The 16,585-nt window shown below is 39.2% G+C and overlaps 1 protein-coding gene across 1 annotated transcript in view; it reads right to left on the bottom strand.

The window, feature by feature from the left end:
- eys (eyes shut homolog) overlaps positions 1–16,585 on the bottom strand; it is a gene marked incomplete at both ends in the record, with an annotated part of 143,311 nt that overhangs the window by 85,573 nt on the left and 41,153 nt on the right. Inside the window, 4 exons of the mRNA XM_079168679.1 lie at positions 6,974–7,233; positions 8,074–8,195; positions 11,682–11,803; positions 13,424–13,621. Coding sequence (XP_079024805.1) covers positions 6,974–7,233; positions 8,074–8,195; positions 11,682–11,803; positions 13,424–13,621 — 702 coding nt within the window. The remainder of the gene's footprint in view (positions 1–6,973; positions 7,234–8,073; positions 8,196–11,681; positions 11,804–13,423; positions 13,622–16,585) is intronic.

The following is a 16,585-nucleotide window of genomic DNA, read 5'->3' as shown; positions in this document are numbered from 1 at the left end:
TTGATCTGAGTAATTGTACAATGGGGAGAAATGTTTCGTGTGGAGGCTTACTGTCTTAGTATCGTGTATCAGTTCAGTTAAATTCAGCTTAAGTAAGGAATCCTAGTTCAACACAGTTTTAGTTTTATAGTTATATGTAACCTCTATGTTCTACATGCTACTTCTATCTCAGCCATGACACTCCTGTACATTTTAAATATCCTCCTTTTCTCCTGAAATTATTATTGTTATGAATATATAAACTTATAAGATTAAGACAGTAAATGTGGCTTGTATGAACTACAAAACACAAGACATGCAGTAAGATCAGTTGATCCGTAGTATGTGTTTAGGCATTGTGTTCTATATCACTATACTGAAACAAGAGAAGTAGGCCAGTGATATTCACATACATCTGCCAGGGCAGCTGGTTTATAAATTGAAACACATCTACTGTAAGTCAATTGTCCACTTCCTCCATAAAAAAAGAATAATCACTTAAAATGAAAGCAGCGAGGACAGACATTTTCAGCACATCTTTGGCAACAAATATTTCCAACACATCTTTTTCAACATCATATTAGGTATGTGTCAGCTCTCATGTTGGCACAGCTTCACAGTAGCTCATTAACCAACTGTTTGGTCGGACACAAATCTCAATCTTGTGGAAGGTGAAGGCTAGTGTTGCATGCCATGCAAATAAAGAGGTTTGTTCTCCATCTGGCCAGGAACACCTCTGGGGATATTCTGAGCCATGGAGACCAAATGGTTTTTGCATGTAGAGGGACCGCACAATGCTTCTGAATTAATTCACTATACTGGAAGAATCATGTTTCTCCACTCCAGAGGCAGGCCGATTGTCCCCCTGTCAAATAGCTCACTTTTAACACTGAAATATTCCAACTTGTCATCTGAAATCCATTGAAAAGGTATAGGGCAGTCTAACACAGATGGAAATAATTTAACATATTAAGTCTGTTATAGATCTAAAATAATAAGAGCTGCCGTCATAGTGTTCTTTCCAATGTGTTATGCAAAAATGTGAAACATTACTTTTAGTCATTATTACAATTTCCAAAAACCTTTGACTAAAAACAATTTAGGAATTTGACATTCATACACTTTTGTGTGTAAATCCTTAAATTGTTTTATGTTAACTGTTGTAAATCTTGCATTGAATCTTACAATCTCATTAAAGGGTAATGATAAATAACGATTTGAGATGCCATTTGTGCATTTAATGATTAACCGTCTGAGATCAAACCCTACAGCAGGTACAATTGCTACTATATGGCATTTAGTTTGCTTTTTTCCAAAAATAAATAAAGTTGCAGAATTGTAGCATTGCAATATGATTTCATATGTTTTTGGATTGACCTTCGTGTTTCTACATCTGGTACTAGTTCTAGTTGATGTAGTTGTGTCATGGATTGTTTGTGTAAACACACTTTGAGGCGGCGATACTGACTAGAACAGAAACACAGTCAAAGAAAGCTCTTTAGATTTGATGTGTAACATATTTCAACAGCAGTTCTTTTTTGCTTCCACATCAAAGTCTTCGTCAGTTAGTCAAACAGTAAAAAAAAGTATTATTTTACCTTCCAACAAGCTTGAATGTTTTGAATTAAATTAAAAGAGAAAGCCTATACCCATATTTTTGCACAAGTGGATGCATCGTAGACAGACTGAAAGACTTGGGGGACATGAAACAAAGATCCTACATCACATTGCAACCCAGGATGTTGCCGTTTACCGGTGCAAACTGTTCTCTGTGCAAACGATGAGCAAGGACACCCATACCTACTGTATAGATTGTGTACGGGACTCAGAATCTGCTGTAACTCTGCCATGTACCGTAATCTGTGGGGAGCGATGCTATGCGTGTTTGTTTCATTTGTTGTGGTTGTCGGCCGGTAACCCTCATCCCGACCTCTAACCTAACCCTCCCATTTGCAGGTTGCTCTTCTATCAGGTTTAGCACTCCCCGCTGAGGCTCCTCATTAAGAGGAAAGTGGAACATCTGTGCTGGTCAGGCAGGATGACTTAAGCCTGCTGGCCAGAGTCTCAGCATAGTGTCACTGCTAGGAAGAACAAAAACTTCCTACAGGAGCCCTCTACAATCAAGAGAGGATAACTGCTTCCCTTATATTTTCTTTTAAGACAATTCTTTCAGCTGGCTCTGGTTTTATTCTGGCCTCCAGGTCTTCACAGTATACCTTTGTAGACAAAACTCTTTTCCACTGTGTTTTACAAATCTCTTTAATGCTACTCCCAATAGGCATCTCCTAATGGCTATACTTTTTAGTTCTTGTTGAAATGACAAACACTAAAGTCGCCACATCACCCTTTTTGTGAAACGGATATAGTCTAGTGAAGTGTCTTGGGAAAATGATGGCCGCACACTTCGCTTTAGAACAAATTCAGTACAGCAGGTTTGAAAAAAATGATCATTAAACCCACTATGAAAGTGCTCATCTTTAATGACAGACCCCTGTCAACTGCCATCAGATATTGTCAGAAGACTGGTTATTAAAAAAGTTTGACAGTGACCGTCCGATATCAGAGTGTTGCTTCCGTCCTCTGGCTATCTTCACATTAGATGCCAGTGCCTCGTCAGTTAACAACGAGCTAAATCGCATGTAGGCGGAATCCAAACACAAGACCAGAAACACATACAAATAATGCAGATTACAAAAAAGGATTTTTTTTTTTAATACATTTATTTAGTATTATGACTAATTGTTATGAGTATGGCTGTACTATATCTATTAAAATAAAATAAAAAATGGCGTTTTATCGTAAATGAAAACGTTTTTTTTACAGTATATAACCAGTGCCCGACCAATAATGGATTTTGAGGAAGTTACCAATACAAAATACAATAATATTTTGCCGCATATTTGTTATTTTTTTTACATACCTGACGTACAAAAATATTTTATCTGGATCCTTGAAACTAGTTTTACGACATAATCATGACAAAGATATACCGAGCGGAAACATTGTACAGCTCCAAAATTAGCATGTCAGTGCTATCTGGTGGAGAAACTATATAACAGCAACACTTAATTATCTTAAACACATCTTTGCCATTTATACGTATACTGCAATCTCTTATTACTTGTCAGCTTACGAATACAATGAAAATGATATATACACATTGCTGACCCACCATCTCCCCTGACACAACACATCTACACATCAAATTTGTTTAAATGATCCAATGTCATGATGTCAAAATTGGTTAAACTGCAAGGAGCGCATGTCTCAATTGTAGTTAAATTACACCTCTAGCTGCAAAACGCACTGCGTGTCTAGACCAGCTATTGTCCACCACTGGGCCGGGTCCCACCAGGTGGGCCTCCGAGTGCCATCTAGTGGGCGGCGGAGGTACTGCCAAATGGACGCGATTAAATCAATAAAAACATTTTTGGGGGTAATATACAGGGCTAATGGTTTTAATATATAAATGTGCTCAAGAATTCACGTCAAATTAAAAAGCATAATTTCTATGACCGTTTGAATATCACCACGCCAATCACGACACATCATCAGGTGTGAGAGTGTTTTGCCACTATTAGCCAGCTAACGTTCCCTCGGATGCAGCGACACAAAATGGATTTTTTTTAAATTAAAAAGTGATTTGGGAGAAACCCTGTGCCAGTAGTGTGGTGAAGAAATATGACCCTGAGTACATTAAATTAGGATTCCTAATGGCAGGCAGTGAAGGGTGAGGCTAAGCAGAATTTTACTGCACAGTTTATTTTTCCTCTTTTTTTTGTGTACCTTAAGTTACAAAAGGATGAGATTCCCCGGTCTAGACAACTGATGTGTTCCATAATACCACCTCCTTAACAGCACACGCCTTCATGTCCACCCTGAGGCGTGTTTTACCACGGTGCAGCTTTTCCAACTGTGCCCATATATATATATATATATATATAGTAAAAGCACACACTGTCTCTATTCGAGTGTAGCCCACATGGCTGAACTAAGCTGCAGTTGGAATGGGTACCATGTGACTTTAGGTCTGGTTACCATGATGTTTTTATTTCATTACTCAAGAGACAGTATCTAGAAAAGGAGAGGTTTTGCATTGTAATGCAGTCGTGCACATGAGCTTGTTTTGAGTACACGCTGCTGCCATACTGTATTCTGTGCCAAATAAACAACCAAAGTCTTTGACTGAGACGTGTGCCAAACGCATAAAATCGCATCTTCAGTTAATTTCTGTACCCTGCACTTCTACCACACACCATGCAAATAAGCACAACCGAATGTCATAGACAAAATGGCTAATTTGATATGATTTTAATACAAGTTAACCTTGATAATATTTACTGTGTGGTGTCCCTCTCGAGTGTGTGGGATGATATTTGCCCATAGCAGTAAATCTGGCATAGAGATTTCAATTTAATTAGGCCTGGGAATAATGTAAAGCCTACACAATTTCCTTGACAAATAACCAACACTGAACGGTAAATAACAAGTCTGTAAAATTGTTGCACTGGGATCAAGCCACGGCTCGTATAACAGCTCCACATTTGTTGAGTAGTAGCTATGTAGGAAGGATTTATGGTGTATAATAACGGAGAGTAGTGAGTCACAATACTTGTGTGAAGTGAAGATGGTCGAGCCCACGCAAAGCTCTTGGTGTAATGTATGCAGCCAGCACCTAATTTCCTATTCCTCTCCAAGGAAGCCTTCTGAAACGAACCCAGTTGCTCTATTTATATCTGGAAACATCTTTTCATCTCGGCGCTGATCGTGCCATTAGGTACAGCACAACATTAAAGCATCTTCACCTGCACACTGATAAGTTTGAATATTAAAACACTCTATCGTTTAACAATTTCTAAGCTATCTTGGGGCTTAATAGGTCATTTCAACGCTGGTCATTTTCGATGCGCGATTACTAGTATTTTTTTTATTTTTATGAAACCGACAGCTTGTGAATTGAACATTAAATTGATTTTCATGTGTTGAATTTCTTAAGTGTGTGTGTGTGTGTGTGTGTGTGTGTGTGTGTGTGAAATATGTCTAATTGAATGCTTATGCCTGAGCCATTTCTGAATGAGTGTGTAGGCAATGTGAAGGAGCTAGTGTACAACCAGTATGATACATGCACTTTAAAAATCTAAATTAGGGCAACCGTTTAGTTTCAAAGCTTTTACATTAGTATTAATGAGATTCCTTTTTAGTATCAATACTCAGTGGGGGGCTTGTTATTAAAATGGGCAACTCACAACACAAGCTACACTGTATAATAGGCCATGTTCTGGCATCATTTGGTAAAATATGTCAATTTATGGACATACTGAGCATATGAATAGAAGTGGAGAAGTGAATTGTTCTTTAAGGGTGGTGAGTTGTTTCTATTGATTTTTTTTATTATCTCTCTCACCACAAAAGAAATGTCATTAACTATACTTGTCATTGTCAAAGACATGCATATCTGACCGCAGCTTGAATTCCCGCGAGGGACGAGACTACATCTTTTAATCACCAAGTATGCATGAGGTTCATTAAACGGACTGTGGCTCATACTTTCAAACGCTGCACGAGAGGACCAGAGAAATCTGCTTTATTATGAACATCATGAACATGCTTTTGTATGTAGTGATGGAAGCAAATTTTAAATATTTCAAAATTAAATAAATTCAGAACCTATAATTAGATTAGAAGGTTTTCTAGTATAAACTGCTAATACAGTTAGATGTTTTAAAAAAGTGGAGGTCTATCCAAAGCATTTCATCAATTTGGAATTAATTACTGTGAAATGTTACCAGGCAATAATGTGCATAATGGCATTTCATGTCAAATTATTAGTTGAAATATTGTACTTTATGTTTCCATATCAATATTTTATCCAGCTTATTCCTATTTACAGTTGTAACACAATGTTTAAAGGTAACACTGACTGGTCTTTATGTCAATGTGTTTGTGGTAAATGGTACATTTTAAGAGGCAGGGTTAAAAGGGCTTTTATCTTTTGTCATGGTGATGTAAGCTAATGGCTGACTTGTTTGAACAGCTAACAAGTGCGAGGAAGGAAAATGAGTGACAGCTTAATTCAAAATAGAAAGAACTGTTTAATCAGGAATTGATTGCAATGATATGCCACATGTATTGAGTGTTGCTGATAAGTACAAATTATGCTAATAGGATGTAGCCAAAATAACCTACTATACAGTAGGCTTTGTGTTATGGAGATTTCAAAAAAATAATTATAATAATTTGAATTAAACAAAAGGCTGCTGATTTGGATCTGGGTGTTGGCTCTCTATTGCAAGGTACTGTTTCTCTGAATAATCCTCACACTTTATGAGGTGGCAGTATGTGATGCATGCACACTGAATATGCAGCCCAGTATGTAGCACACGAGCGGCCGACGCACCATCGACAACGCAGCCACCACTGGGTTTAACTAGTTGTGGTCATCAGGGAAAATCAACCCAAGATAAAGCAGGAGGCAAGTTGTTTTCGCCAGGAGTAAAAAGACCAAAGTTATCCTTGTCTGGCTTTGTTGACCTTTGCAAAAATCAGAATGGAAAATGTGTTAAAATACAGGAAATTTATTGGAAACACCACTTTTCTGGTAAACCAGATTTGATCACTATGCTTACCACCCCAGAGTCCAGCTACGTGGACTATTCAATCCAGTTCAAAATGAATATGAATTAATCATGGTTAGAAAAACAATGGATTTAATCACTTTAAATCATCACTTTAAATCATAAATAAATTCATGCACAAGAAAACACTTCTTGTCTTGGAAAATCTCATACATTTCAGAATGGAGATACAAACGAATGGTTAACTGTGACCGGAATATGTTTCATCTTTCTCAGTTTGTCATTTTGAATGTACTTATTAAACAGTGTAGATTGTCTACGTATAGTGACCGATTGAACGAAACGGCGTAGTTACACTCAAAAAGTGGGCTAAAAAAACAGCACCGTTAGTATGAGATTGCGGCGGTGTGTTCACTCACCAGCTGGGCATCTGCAGGAGGCTGTTCCACTGGAGCGTGTCAGGCAGGTGGAGTTGTGCAGGCACGGATTGTGGAGAGGGTCACAGGGGTCATAAGGCTGGTTGCACAAGGGGCCGCTGAAGAAGGGGGGACAGGTGCAGGAAAACTCCCCGGGTACGTCTGACTCCTGACACTGAGCTCCATTTAGACAGGGCCCAGCATCACACTCATCCACATCCTCTGCACAGTCCACACCTGTCCAGCCTGGCGAGCACAAACACCTTGGATACACCAGAGAGGAGATATGGCACTGTAGAGGTCATTTCAGCATTAATGAAAATGAATAGAAAATAAATAAACACTTATTTTGTAGTATCCTTAGGGTTAAGGATGTCATTCTCTCTGGGAAAAAAATCATGCTAAAAATGAAAATAGCAGCGGTACGGTGGGGTGCTGGGGATAAGCTACCACAACAATTCGAATGATCCACAGCACACATTTTTCGCCATGAAAGTACACAGCGGTTCAGTCCAAGTATTGGCACAGCACTCTCGGATCTTTGTGTGAAGACAGTGCAGGGAATTTAAAGGTTAATTGAACTACCAGTCAGAGCTGCTTTTAATTCTGGACAGCTGAATATAGGACACAGGAGGTTAGAGCACTGAGTGGGGATTAAATGGAAATGTATGCATGCTAGACACAGGCAGAGAGAGCTGGGGACAGAGAAACAGAGCTTTCTGAAGCATCTGCTCTTAAGGCGGGTGGATATTCCACTTGGTGGCAGTGAGTACCCGAGCACTACCAACCACTCCACCTTGCATTTCTTTTCATCCCCCAACTTTTCCACCTGAAGCAGTTTTACGTCTCCCCAGCGAGAGGAGGGCATTAGCTGGAGCAGATACACCAGCTTTTTCCTCCAATGAGTCGCAGATCCCCTGAAACCTTTTCATGCTGTGAGCCATTGATTGACTCATTTGTTTTACCTGCCATCTGCAATTCATTATCTCCGCTGCCGGTGGAAGGACATATTGCTATCTCTGAACGGCTTCTTTTTTCCGCATTTATTAAGTGACTGATGCACCTCGTGAGGACAGCGCCCTCGGGCCGGCTCGCACACCTACTTGTAGCTGTTGAGAAGGTCTGTGCAGGTGGCGTTGTTTTTGCAGGGCTGCGAAAAACATTCATCAATTTCTTGTTGGCAGAACTCCCCCTCCCAGCCGGAGTGACACACACACTCATAACTCTGCAATACAAAAAAAAAAGAAAAAGGAAACACCTTTAGAATACTATTGAAATATAGTGACACCTTACATCTGCACTTGTCTCGGTGTAGTAATATCGTAATAGCAATACGCACCATAAATATAACAAAAAACATACGCTATTCATTTAGAAGCGGTTAATTAAGTTGTTATGGAGCATTCAGAGGGCATTTATTTGTTTGCTCATTTATACCCATTACATTTTAGTAAACGGTGCAATGCTTAATATGCTCAAAAATATTGCAGAAAAAAACCCTCCCACTCACAAAAAAAGCTCTTTGCTGTTGAGAACTGTCTAAACTGTGGAAGTGTCAAGCTCGTCTTAAATTTCCACATTACTGCCATGCAGATGTATTCCTCCTACCACCCACCCTCTGGGTAATATGTAAGCCTGTTTTTTACCCATGCCATCCAAGGTATATGGTACAAGCCTTTATCAAGCATACAATATATGAACATTAATTTCCATAGACATGCAAACATGTTAGAAATTGCCTGGATTTGTTTAAAGCCAATGTTGTTTCTACTGAACACCAAGAAACAGATTTATATAGCTCCTACCGTTGCTAATCTTGTTCATTCCTCCATTCAGAGCAGTATGTGAACAGCTTGTCCTTTAGTTCATCATTGCAATCTGCATTATGATAATTAATCACGGCACAGGAGATGAATGGCTTGTTGTCCATTACTTTCCAAGGTACCGGTTAATTTAAATTCCTCTTTGCATACAGGAAGAAGGAAGTCATATGGTCAAGGTTTTTTCAGGATTCCTCATTGCCAAGATCCTGTCTGAAGGTCCCGTGTGCTGCTGGTTGAATGCATGCTAATCTGTATTTCATACACTGGAGGGGAGCCGTTAAACTTTGTCTGATATAATTTGTACACTGTGGGCCCTTTGGTGGTGGTGGTGGTGGTGGGGGGGGGAAATGCCGTCATCTCTTGATAAATTAGATACCTCCAGGAGACTTCTATTCCTTTCCCCTGGCCATAGAACATAATCTCATTTTGCTGCTAAGTCACCTTCAGGGACCGCAATTCTCCAAAATAAGCTAAAGCTCTGAGGGACACGGTGTTCAGAGAGAGGAATAGCTGCACTGTAAACAAGACTATGCTGAGGGGTTTCCAAAAACTGTCCCAATTTGAATAATGAGTGGAGAAAGAAAACCAGAGTAGTGAAACAGAGAACAGTATGACTACAAAAATATTGGTTGAAATTTCATTATTCACCTCATATCACACCCAATTCCCTTCTTATGCGGTGTCCTTTTGTCTTTGGATTAGGAGTATTCCCTTTATCCCAGAAAATTACACTGGATGTTCTGACCAGAATTTTGTGCGAGGGCATTTTTTGAAACCTTGTCACAGAATCCCTTGTTGACTATTTCACAATATAGAGAGGGGAAATGAGCATGTGTCCTTCAGTTATCCCTAAATTGCTACAGTAGCACTTTCTTTAAACGCAGGTGTCTTGACAGCAACAAAAGAAAATGCTAGTTTGCTTTTGTTGAATATTAGACATTTACCAATGAAAGCCTGATAGTTACTTTTGAATGACATAATTGCTCATGCCAGAATACTTTATTTACTTTGGTAAACAATAGTCACATTTGAACACGCTGAAATGTGAAAATATGACATGTTTCTTTGGTTTGGCAATCCATAATATGGCTTAAATTATATTAAATACAGACCTTTATTGAACAGTTTCTATGGAGGAAGTTAACTGCCACAAGTTGATTATAATTTTGAAAGGTTGACATTAGAAATGTATTCAAATTAAGATTTAATTAAGAGATTTTGTCTTTGTGACAAAAACTGAATACTTATGAAAGGTTCTGTAATACTTTTCTTTTTTTTCCTTCTCATCATGTGGCTCCTCTGGGACTCCGTAGTCTAACAACCGAAGCGTGCTGTTTTTGTTAAATATATCTCATCTTTCTTACATACAATATGCACAAAGTACAAACTTATTTTAAACCCAAACATTAGGTGGGGACTATATACTAGAAGTTATCTATCTTTGTCTAAAGGAGAAAGAAAAACAAAGACTTTATCTATGACACATCTGCTTCACTACCGCAATCTGTTAGAAAATAAGCAGCTGTTGGAAAAAAGGCCCCTGGTACTCATTGCACAGTTTGTAAGCAGCATGCAGCTCCCAAGGCCTTTTTGCAGCTGAAACAGATCAATGTTATAGGCTAAAAACACACTTGAATAACTACAGAGGTAAAGCTGTGCCTTGCAAAAAACAAAAGTCTTTAAATGTTCTCTTGAACCCAAGTGTGTGCATCTTTGTAAACAGACATAAGTAGAGAAGAACGAGCATGCTTGGTATAACATGTACTGAAAGCAATCAGCATTTAGATAATCACTCGAACTTTGATGTACAGCCTAAATTTCACAAACTCAGTTTTCATTCATAATTTCAACAAGCATTCACAGAAAATCAACTGAGCCCTGCAGCTAGAAGGCAGACCAGGCCTGTCCTGCTTATCCTACCATTGAAGTATAATCCAAACTGCCCTACATCAGCTTAGCTACAGCGATGTAAGCTGCAGCTGCAAATGTAGTGTATTTCTTCAGAAAGAGGACAAATTACGAGTGGCCGTTATTTGACAAATACAAATACATTCAGAATTTTCTGACTGTGCCTATGCATGACATAGCCAGGAATGGCAAACCTTGCAACCAGCAATGGTTTTAAAGTCACTAAATGGCTTTGCAAAAATCGAAAATAAAGAAGTATCAACTATGGTGCTTTGTTAAAATCCTAAAGATCAATCTTTTCAAATAAAGTATCTAATTGCGGAAAAAAAAACAGCGACATTCTGGTCAAAATAGGGACAACTTCATGAGTATGCAATTTAATACGTCCATTGAAAACTCCTGTGTGTTTTTTCCAAGTGTACTTAAGTAACCTTTCGGTCATTTTAACACATTAAAAACTCAGCCCATTAGGTATAAATGTCATAATTGGCATGATTTGTCTTTTCGGAGATAAAATAATGAGGTCCTGTTCCTATCTTGTTTCAGCCAGACACCTAACACTTGAAACAAATTTCCATATAAGACCAATACAAACCGCCAAATTTGCCTTGAATATATAAACCTGATCGTTGTACAGCTGTAGCAGAGCTCAGAGTCATGTTGCCATATTTCGTTCTTTTTTAATAATACACTTAATTTTAACAATACAATAACACACTATCACTTTTCATGTTATCGCACAGTTGTTTATATTTTACTGCAACAGAAATGCTTTCAAACATAAAACTGCATGACAGTCATCAAAGGTAATAGGCAGAGCCGTATGTGTTTCAGGTCTGTCAATATTTTATAATAAACTGGATTGCTTTCTAAAGAGTTACAAACTGTGGTGATTTACAGGACATTGTGCCATTTTAAAGCCTTCTAGTAGCCATTATATCAGGCCATTATACTGCCAAACTAAGAGTGTGTCTACTTACCAGATGGAGGTCCGTACATATCGAGTTGGTGCTGCACAAACTGTTCACGCAGTCATCAACGTCTTGCTCGCATCTCAGCCCAGCATAACCAGGGTTGCAAAGGCAGTAAAAGCCGTCTACAACTGAGACAAGATGAGTAGGACGGTTACTGCATTCCACATCATACATTAATCCACTCTACTCTCAGTAGGTCAACATCATAACACAGGTAAGTGCTGATAATGACTATAACGCACAATCATTCACTGTGAGTTCCTTGTGCTGTTCTGTCAAACCTGTTGTGGCTAAATCTATGTGACAGGTTACACCCCCCCCCCCCCCCCCCCCCCCCCCCAACACACACACACACACACACACACACACACTCTGCATCAGGAGTTTGAGACTCTAACAGTCTCTGCAATGGCCAGTCAGGCGCTTTTTTCTTCTACTACTTTCCTTGTTCCCCACCTGTACTTATCCCACTCTTCCTCAATGAAAGCCTGAAAACTCTGTCATTAGTTTTCCCAATGTCAACACACTGAATGAGCGGAAAAGAAGTGGAACAGTGAGAAGAAGCCCATTTCAGGGGCCATTCTTTATTCAGATGTTACAAATGCGCCAATTCCTTCCATCAGAAGTTAGAATCTTCCACGTCGAATAATCCATTCCTGCCTCTCTTTAATTATTAATGACGTTAAAGTGGGATGCATCATTCGGTTTCTCCAACACAACACTGGTGTACAGGCAGCCAGTGACAGAGGTAATTGGACTTCTTACAGGAGTGAATTTATTACTTCCCCAGTCAGGGTCCCAGGATTCTTCATTATCCCAAAGATTTACCACGTAATCTATGCTGTCACTCTGTCTTGGTGCGTGTAGCTGCTATTACTCTCATTAAATGCTTAAGGTCCTGGGTGGCAGCAGCATTACTCATCTCAACCACTGTGGCTATGCAGTGCTCTCCCTGGTGGCTGGCTGGCTGCTGCTGCTGCTGAGCGCCGGCTAATCGGTCCTAGAGGCCTGCCACACTAACCTAAGGTGAACTGGCTGCACTGAAGATTAGTCAAGGGAGCTGGCCAAGGATAGGATACTCTTAGATAGCAATCCACTGCCATCACAGCTTTGTTCCGGCATAATCCAGTTGAAACAACATTGGCAGGATTTGTTGAAATGTCACAAAGGCTAGAGGGTATTAACTACAAATATTTTGCTCCTGAGAGAAAATGTATTTAACCCCCGCACTACCGGTGCTCAGTAATTGCAGGAATCTTAAATTAAAACGTATCACAGAAAAAATCTGTGCAGTTTTACATTTTAGATTTGTATTCAGATCACTGAGGTTGTAATAACTTATCATATCTTATCAGATAGCCACGGGAAGATAAACAATATTCTGCCTTCGATAGTATCATTTTGCCTTTTATCATTCATTATTGAAATTACAACACATCACTGATGCTTAATTGATTTACTTCTACAGTTATGTTAAGGAAGTAATCAGCAGGTAATGTCCTAGATCCTCACATCAGATGGGGTAACTCCACTCTCATAACACTCCTATTAGCTGCAATGGTGACCTAATTGAAAACTGCCTGTCAGACTGTAAGTGAGCAGAACTAAATTTGACAGATGCACAGTGTGTGTGTGTGTGTGTGTGTGTGTGTGTGTGTGTGTGTGTGTGTGTGTGTGTGTACATGGAGGTTAGCTTCCATCTTGAGTGCCTGTTATTAAGCATTTTGGTAAGATAGGCTGTTTCTTACCATCATAGCAGAAGCCGTGAAAACAGGGGTTGGAGCTGCACTCATCCACATTGATTTCACAGCGGGGGCCAGTGAAGCCCCGGCTACAGTGACAGCGGAATCCCAAAGGGAAATGGTCCTGATCCAACTCCTCAACACACACTGCACCGTTCTCGCATGGATTACTGGCCTCACAGGGTAAGAACTCACATTTATGACCTGGAGTGAGGCAAAGAAACGCACGTAAGAGAACCCACCCAGCAGGCAACAATACAACAATCTCTCTAGCAATGCAATGGACCTGAAAGTCTGGGGTTGCCAACAATTATTCCCCCGATTGTATGATTCCCTGAACCCATCCATGTGGTATATTACATGCTGTGTCAAGCTTGGAAGACAGGAATAGTTGAACACAAAACATGTTCTAGTAGATGCTGATCCAAAGTCACTTTCCTCAATCGCAAATTATCCTCACATATATACAGTACAGTCGGAGTCAAACACACTGTTTTGTCCATTTTAGTGGCTGAACATTGGAAATGAAATGGCTGACGTTATAACAGTAGCTAAAACATTACAAGTGTGCTTGCAATTTAATAGTCTCCATCCTCATATCCAATTGGCAGCCATGTTTAACAGCTCATAAAAACACCTGTGGCTGTGCAGCACTCAATTTCATAACTAATGCACAAACTGAAAGTTAATCAAGATTGCTGCGACACTTAAACAGTCACTTTGTTTTAGCAAACTGCCAGAACCATACAGACAAATTAAAGTGCAAGACATCGGTATATTCATTATGCATCAATCTGTAGAAGAAAATCACTTTCATTGTCAAATACAAAAGGGTAAGAAATAAAGAACATGCATATACACAATTTTTTAACAAAGCAGTGCAGAACATTAATCAGCCCATGCAATGAACATTAAATGGGCAAATAAAAAATGACGAATGTTGCAAAACATGCAAAATTCAACAAAACACATTGGTTACCTCTGATGATTTCTGTGAAACAGTCACATGAAGAAACACGTCAAAAAAAAAAAAAACATTAGGACATTCTTACAGAAATGGTCAGTTGCCTTTTTGTAGAGGAATTGCTGAACCCAAATGGGTTCTATATGCTTAAATCAAAAATGTATATCAGGAACATCATTGCTTTTGGCTGAGCCAGCAAGTTGTCGTAGCCACAGCTGACTAAAGTTCAGTTCTGGCTATGTCAGCGTATTACATAGAAACTTGGTGGACATTTTTTTATTTGGTACTTTAATATTGTAAATACTTGAGTTATGGCCAGTTTTGTGAAGTCATAGTGACCTCTGTACACCAAATTCTAATCAGCACTTCCTTGAGTGGAGGCAAAAAAAAAATAAGACGACTCGTGCAATTTGAACATGTGGAAAGCCGTTTCACAAATGCACACAAAGAAAGAGTGATTGCTAAGATGACGGAAGATCATAAATGTTGTTTAACCTGTATTATATTATGTTAACATATATTATATAGGGACGTCTACACTATTAACCAAGGAATATAAGCCAAAGCAAACCTCGGGAATGACGAGCTTTTCTGTCTATTTAGAACAACGTCTCTCACACTTTGAAATGACACAAAGTTTTGCGAAAAAGCCCTCGTTTTCCACTAGCACTTAAACACACCATGCATTTTTGAATCTGTCTGTAGACTGAGAAAATAGTCTTAAAACTCCACATGCAAATCTAACATGATCTGTGGTTTCAGGCAATCCGTTCACACATTTAACAATCTGTAAATAAACAAAGGAATTAGGCCATTTTAAATACAGGAAGCTTTTCAATGCTGAAATTGATCAGATCTGTGAAGTCGAAGTTTAAAATCCAACCATAAATTATTCATATTTAATCAGGTTGTGATGTGTGCATTTGTAACTGCTATACACACGGTCCAATTGCTTGGTATTTGTGTGTACATTGGGATACACAATACTCGAAAATGACGCACAAACACATTTGTAAATCTTCATTTTGATATGTAGATCATTTGAAGACGTGTTGAGATCAACTTAATTTCATAGTTTCATATTGGAACTACTTCATGACCAGACAATAGCTACTTTCCTCGGGGAAGACGTGGCAGCACCACTGATGTCAACCACGAGATGCTTTCAAAATGCTTACTTTACTGGTCCTTACATAAGTAGGGAGCGGTATGACGGCTCCACGAGGCAATATGTGTGATATAAACAGTGTTGAATCCCTTTCTGTAGTGTGAAAGGATAACCAGACCTGCCAATCTCATTGAGAATCAACAACCCATTTTACAGCTGTTAGCAGCTTTCAGTGCTTTTGAGTCATTGCAGCATTCACAAACTCCAGCACAGGAGACAAGCAAGGTCCCTTATTTTAGTATTATCACACTTGAGATACTGCCAGACTTGAAGAAAGAGTGGAATTGTGCAAAAAATCAAACAAGACAGAAGTTATATTTGCTTCTGACACTTTGCTTCTCAAACGCGTGATCGAGGTAGATGAATTGGCTGACTGGGTCTAAACAAAACCTGGTTCAAACCAAGGCTACTGCTTTTCAAAGATGTGGCTTTGACTCGGCACTGGAAAGCTTACGCTACAAAGTGTTTTGTGCAGATTGGGAACAGAGTTCTTTTCAAGTGATTCTAAGTAACGGTAAGGCACATAATGTGATTATTACCACACATGTTAATTACATACTGTGCTCCGTTGCTTTAATGATCCCAAATCGTCTCTCTCAGAATATACTTTGGTTTGATTTACAGTTCCTTTTATCTTCGACAATAAAAAGCTGTCAGCAGTCTTTGAAGTTACTTTTTGTAATTTTCATGTGCCTTTTTTTTAGATTTGTGAAGTGCTGCCCTCACTGTTGTCCTTCCAGGAAGATCTCACAGCCAATGAGCTCATTAGATCTGTCCGTGGTCCTTGGGTTTTGACCAAGGTCCTCCTTGAATGCTTGCTTGGTTTGTTAGGATGAGTGAGTCTAGAAGGAGTCTGGCTCGATGAATGTGTTTTTCACATTTACTAATGATGAAGCCCTTTATGCTCCCGTGAAGTCCCACTTTTAGAATTTGATCCACTGACAGTTCCTTCATGGCGGAGTCTCTACTCCAACATGAACGGTTAACAGTGAAAGTCTAACAATGACTAACAGCTTGTGTTTCATGTGAATCATAT

Source organism: Pholis gunnellus (genome assembly GCF_910591455.1).
Source record: "Pholis gunnellus genome assembly, chromosome: 11".
Classification (NCBI taxonomy): Eukaryota; Metazoa; Chordata; class Actinopteri; order Perciformes; family Pholidae; genus Pholis; species Pholis gunnellus.
The sequence above is the reverse complement of the archived record's forward strand: the minus strand, read 5'-3'. Positions and strand labels throughout refer to the sequence as shown.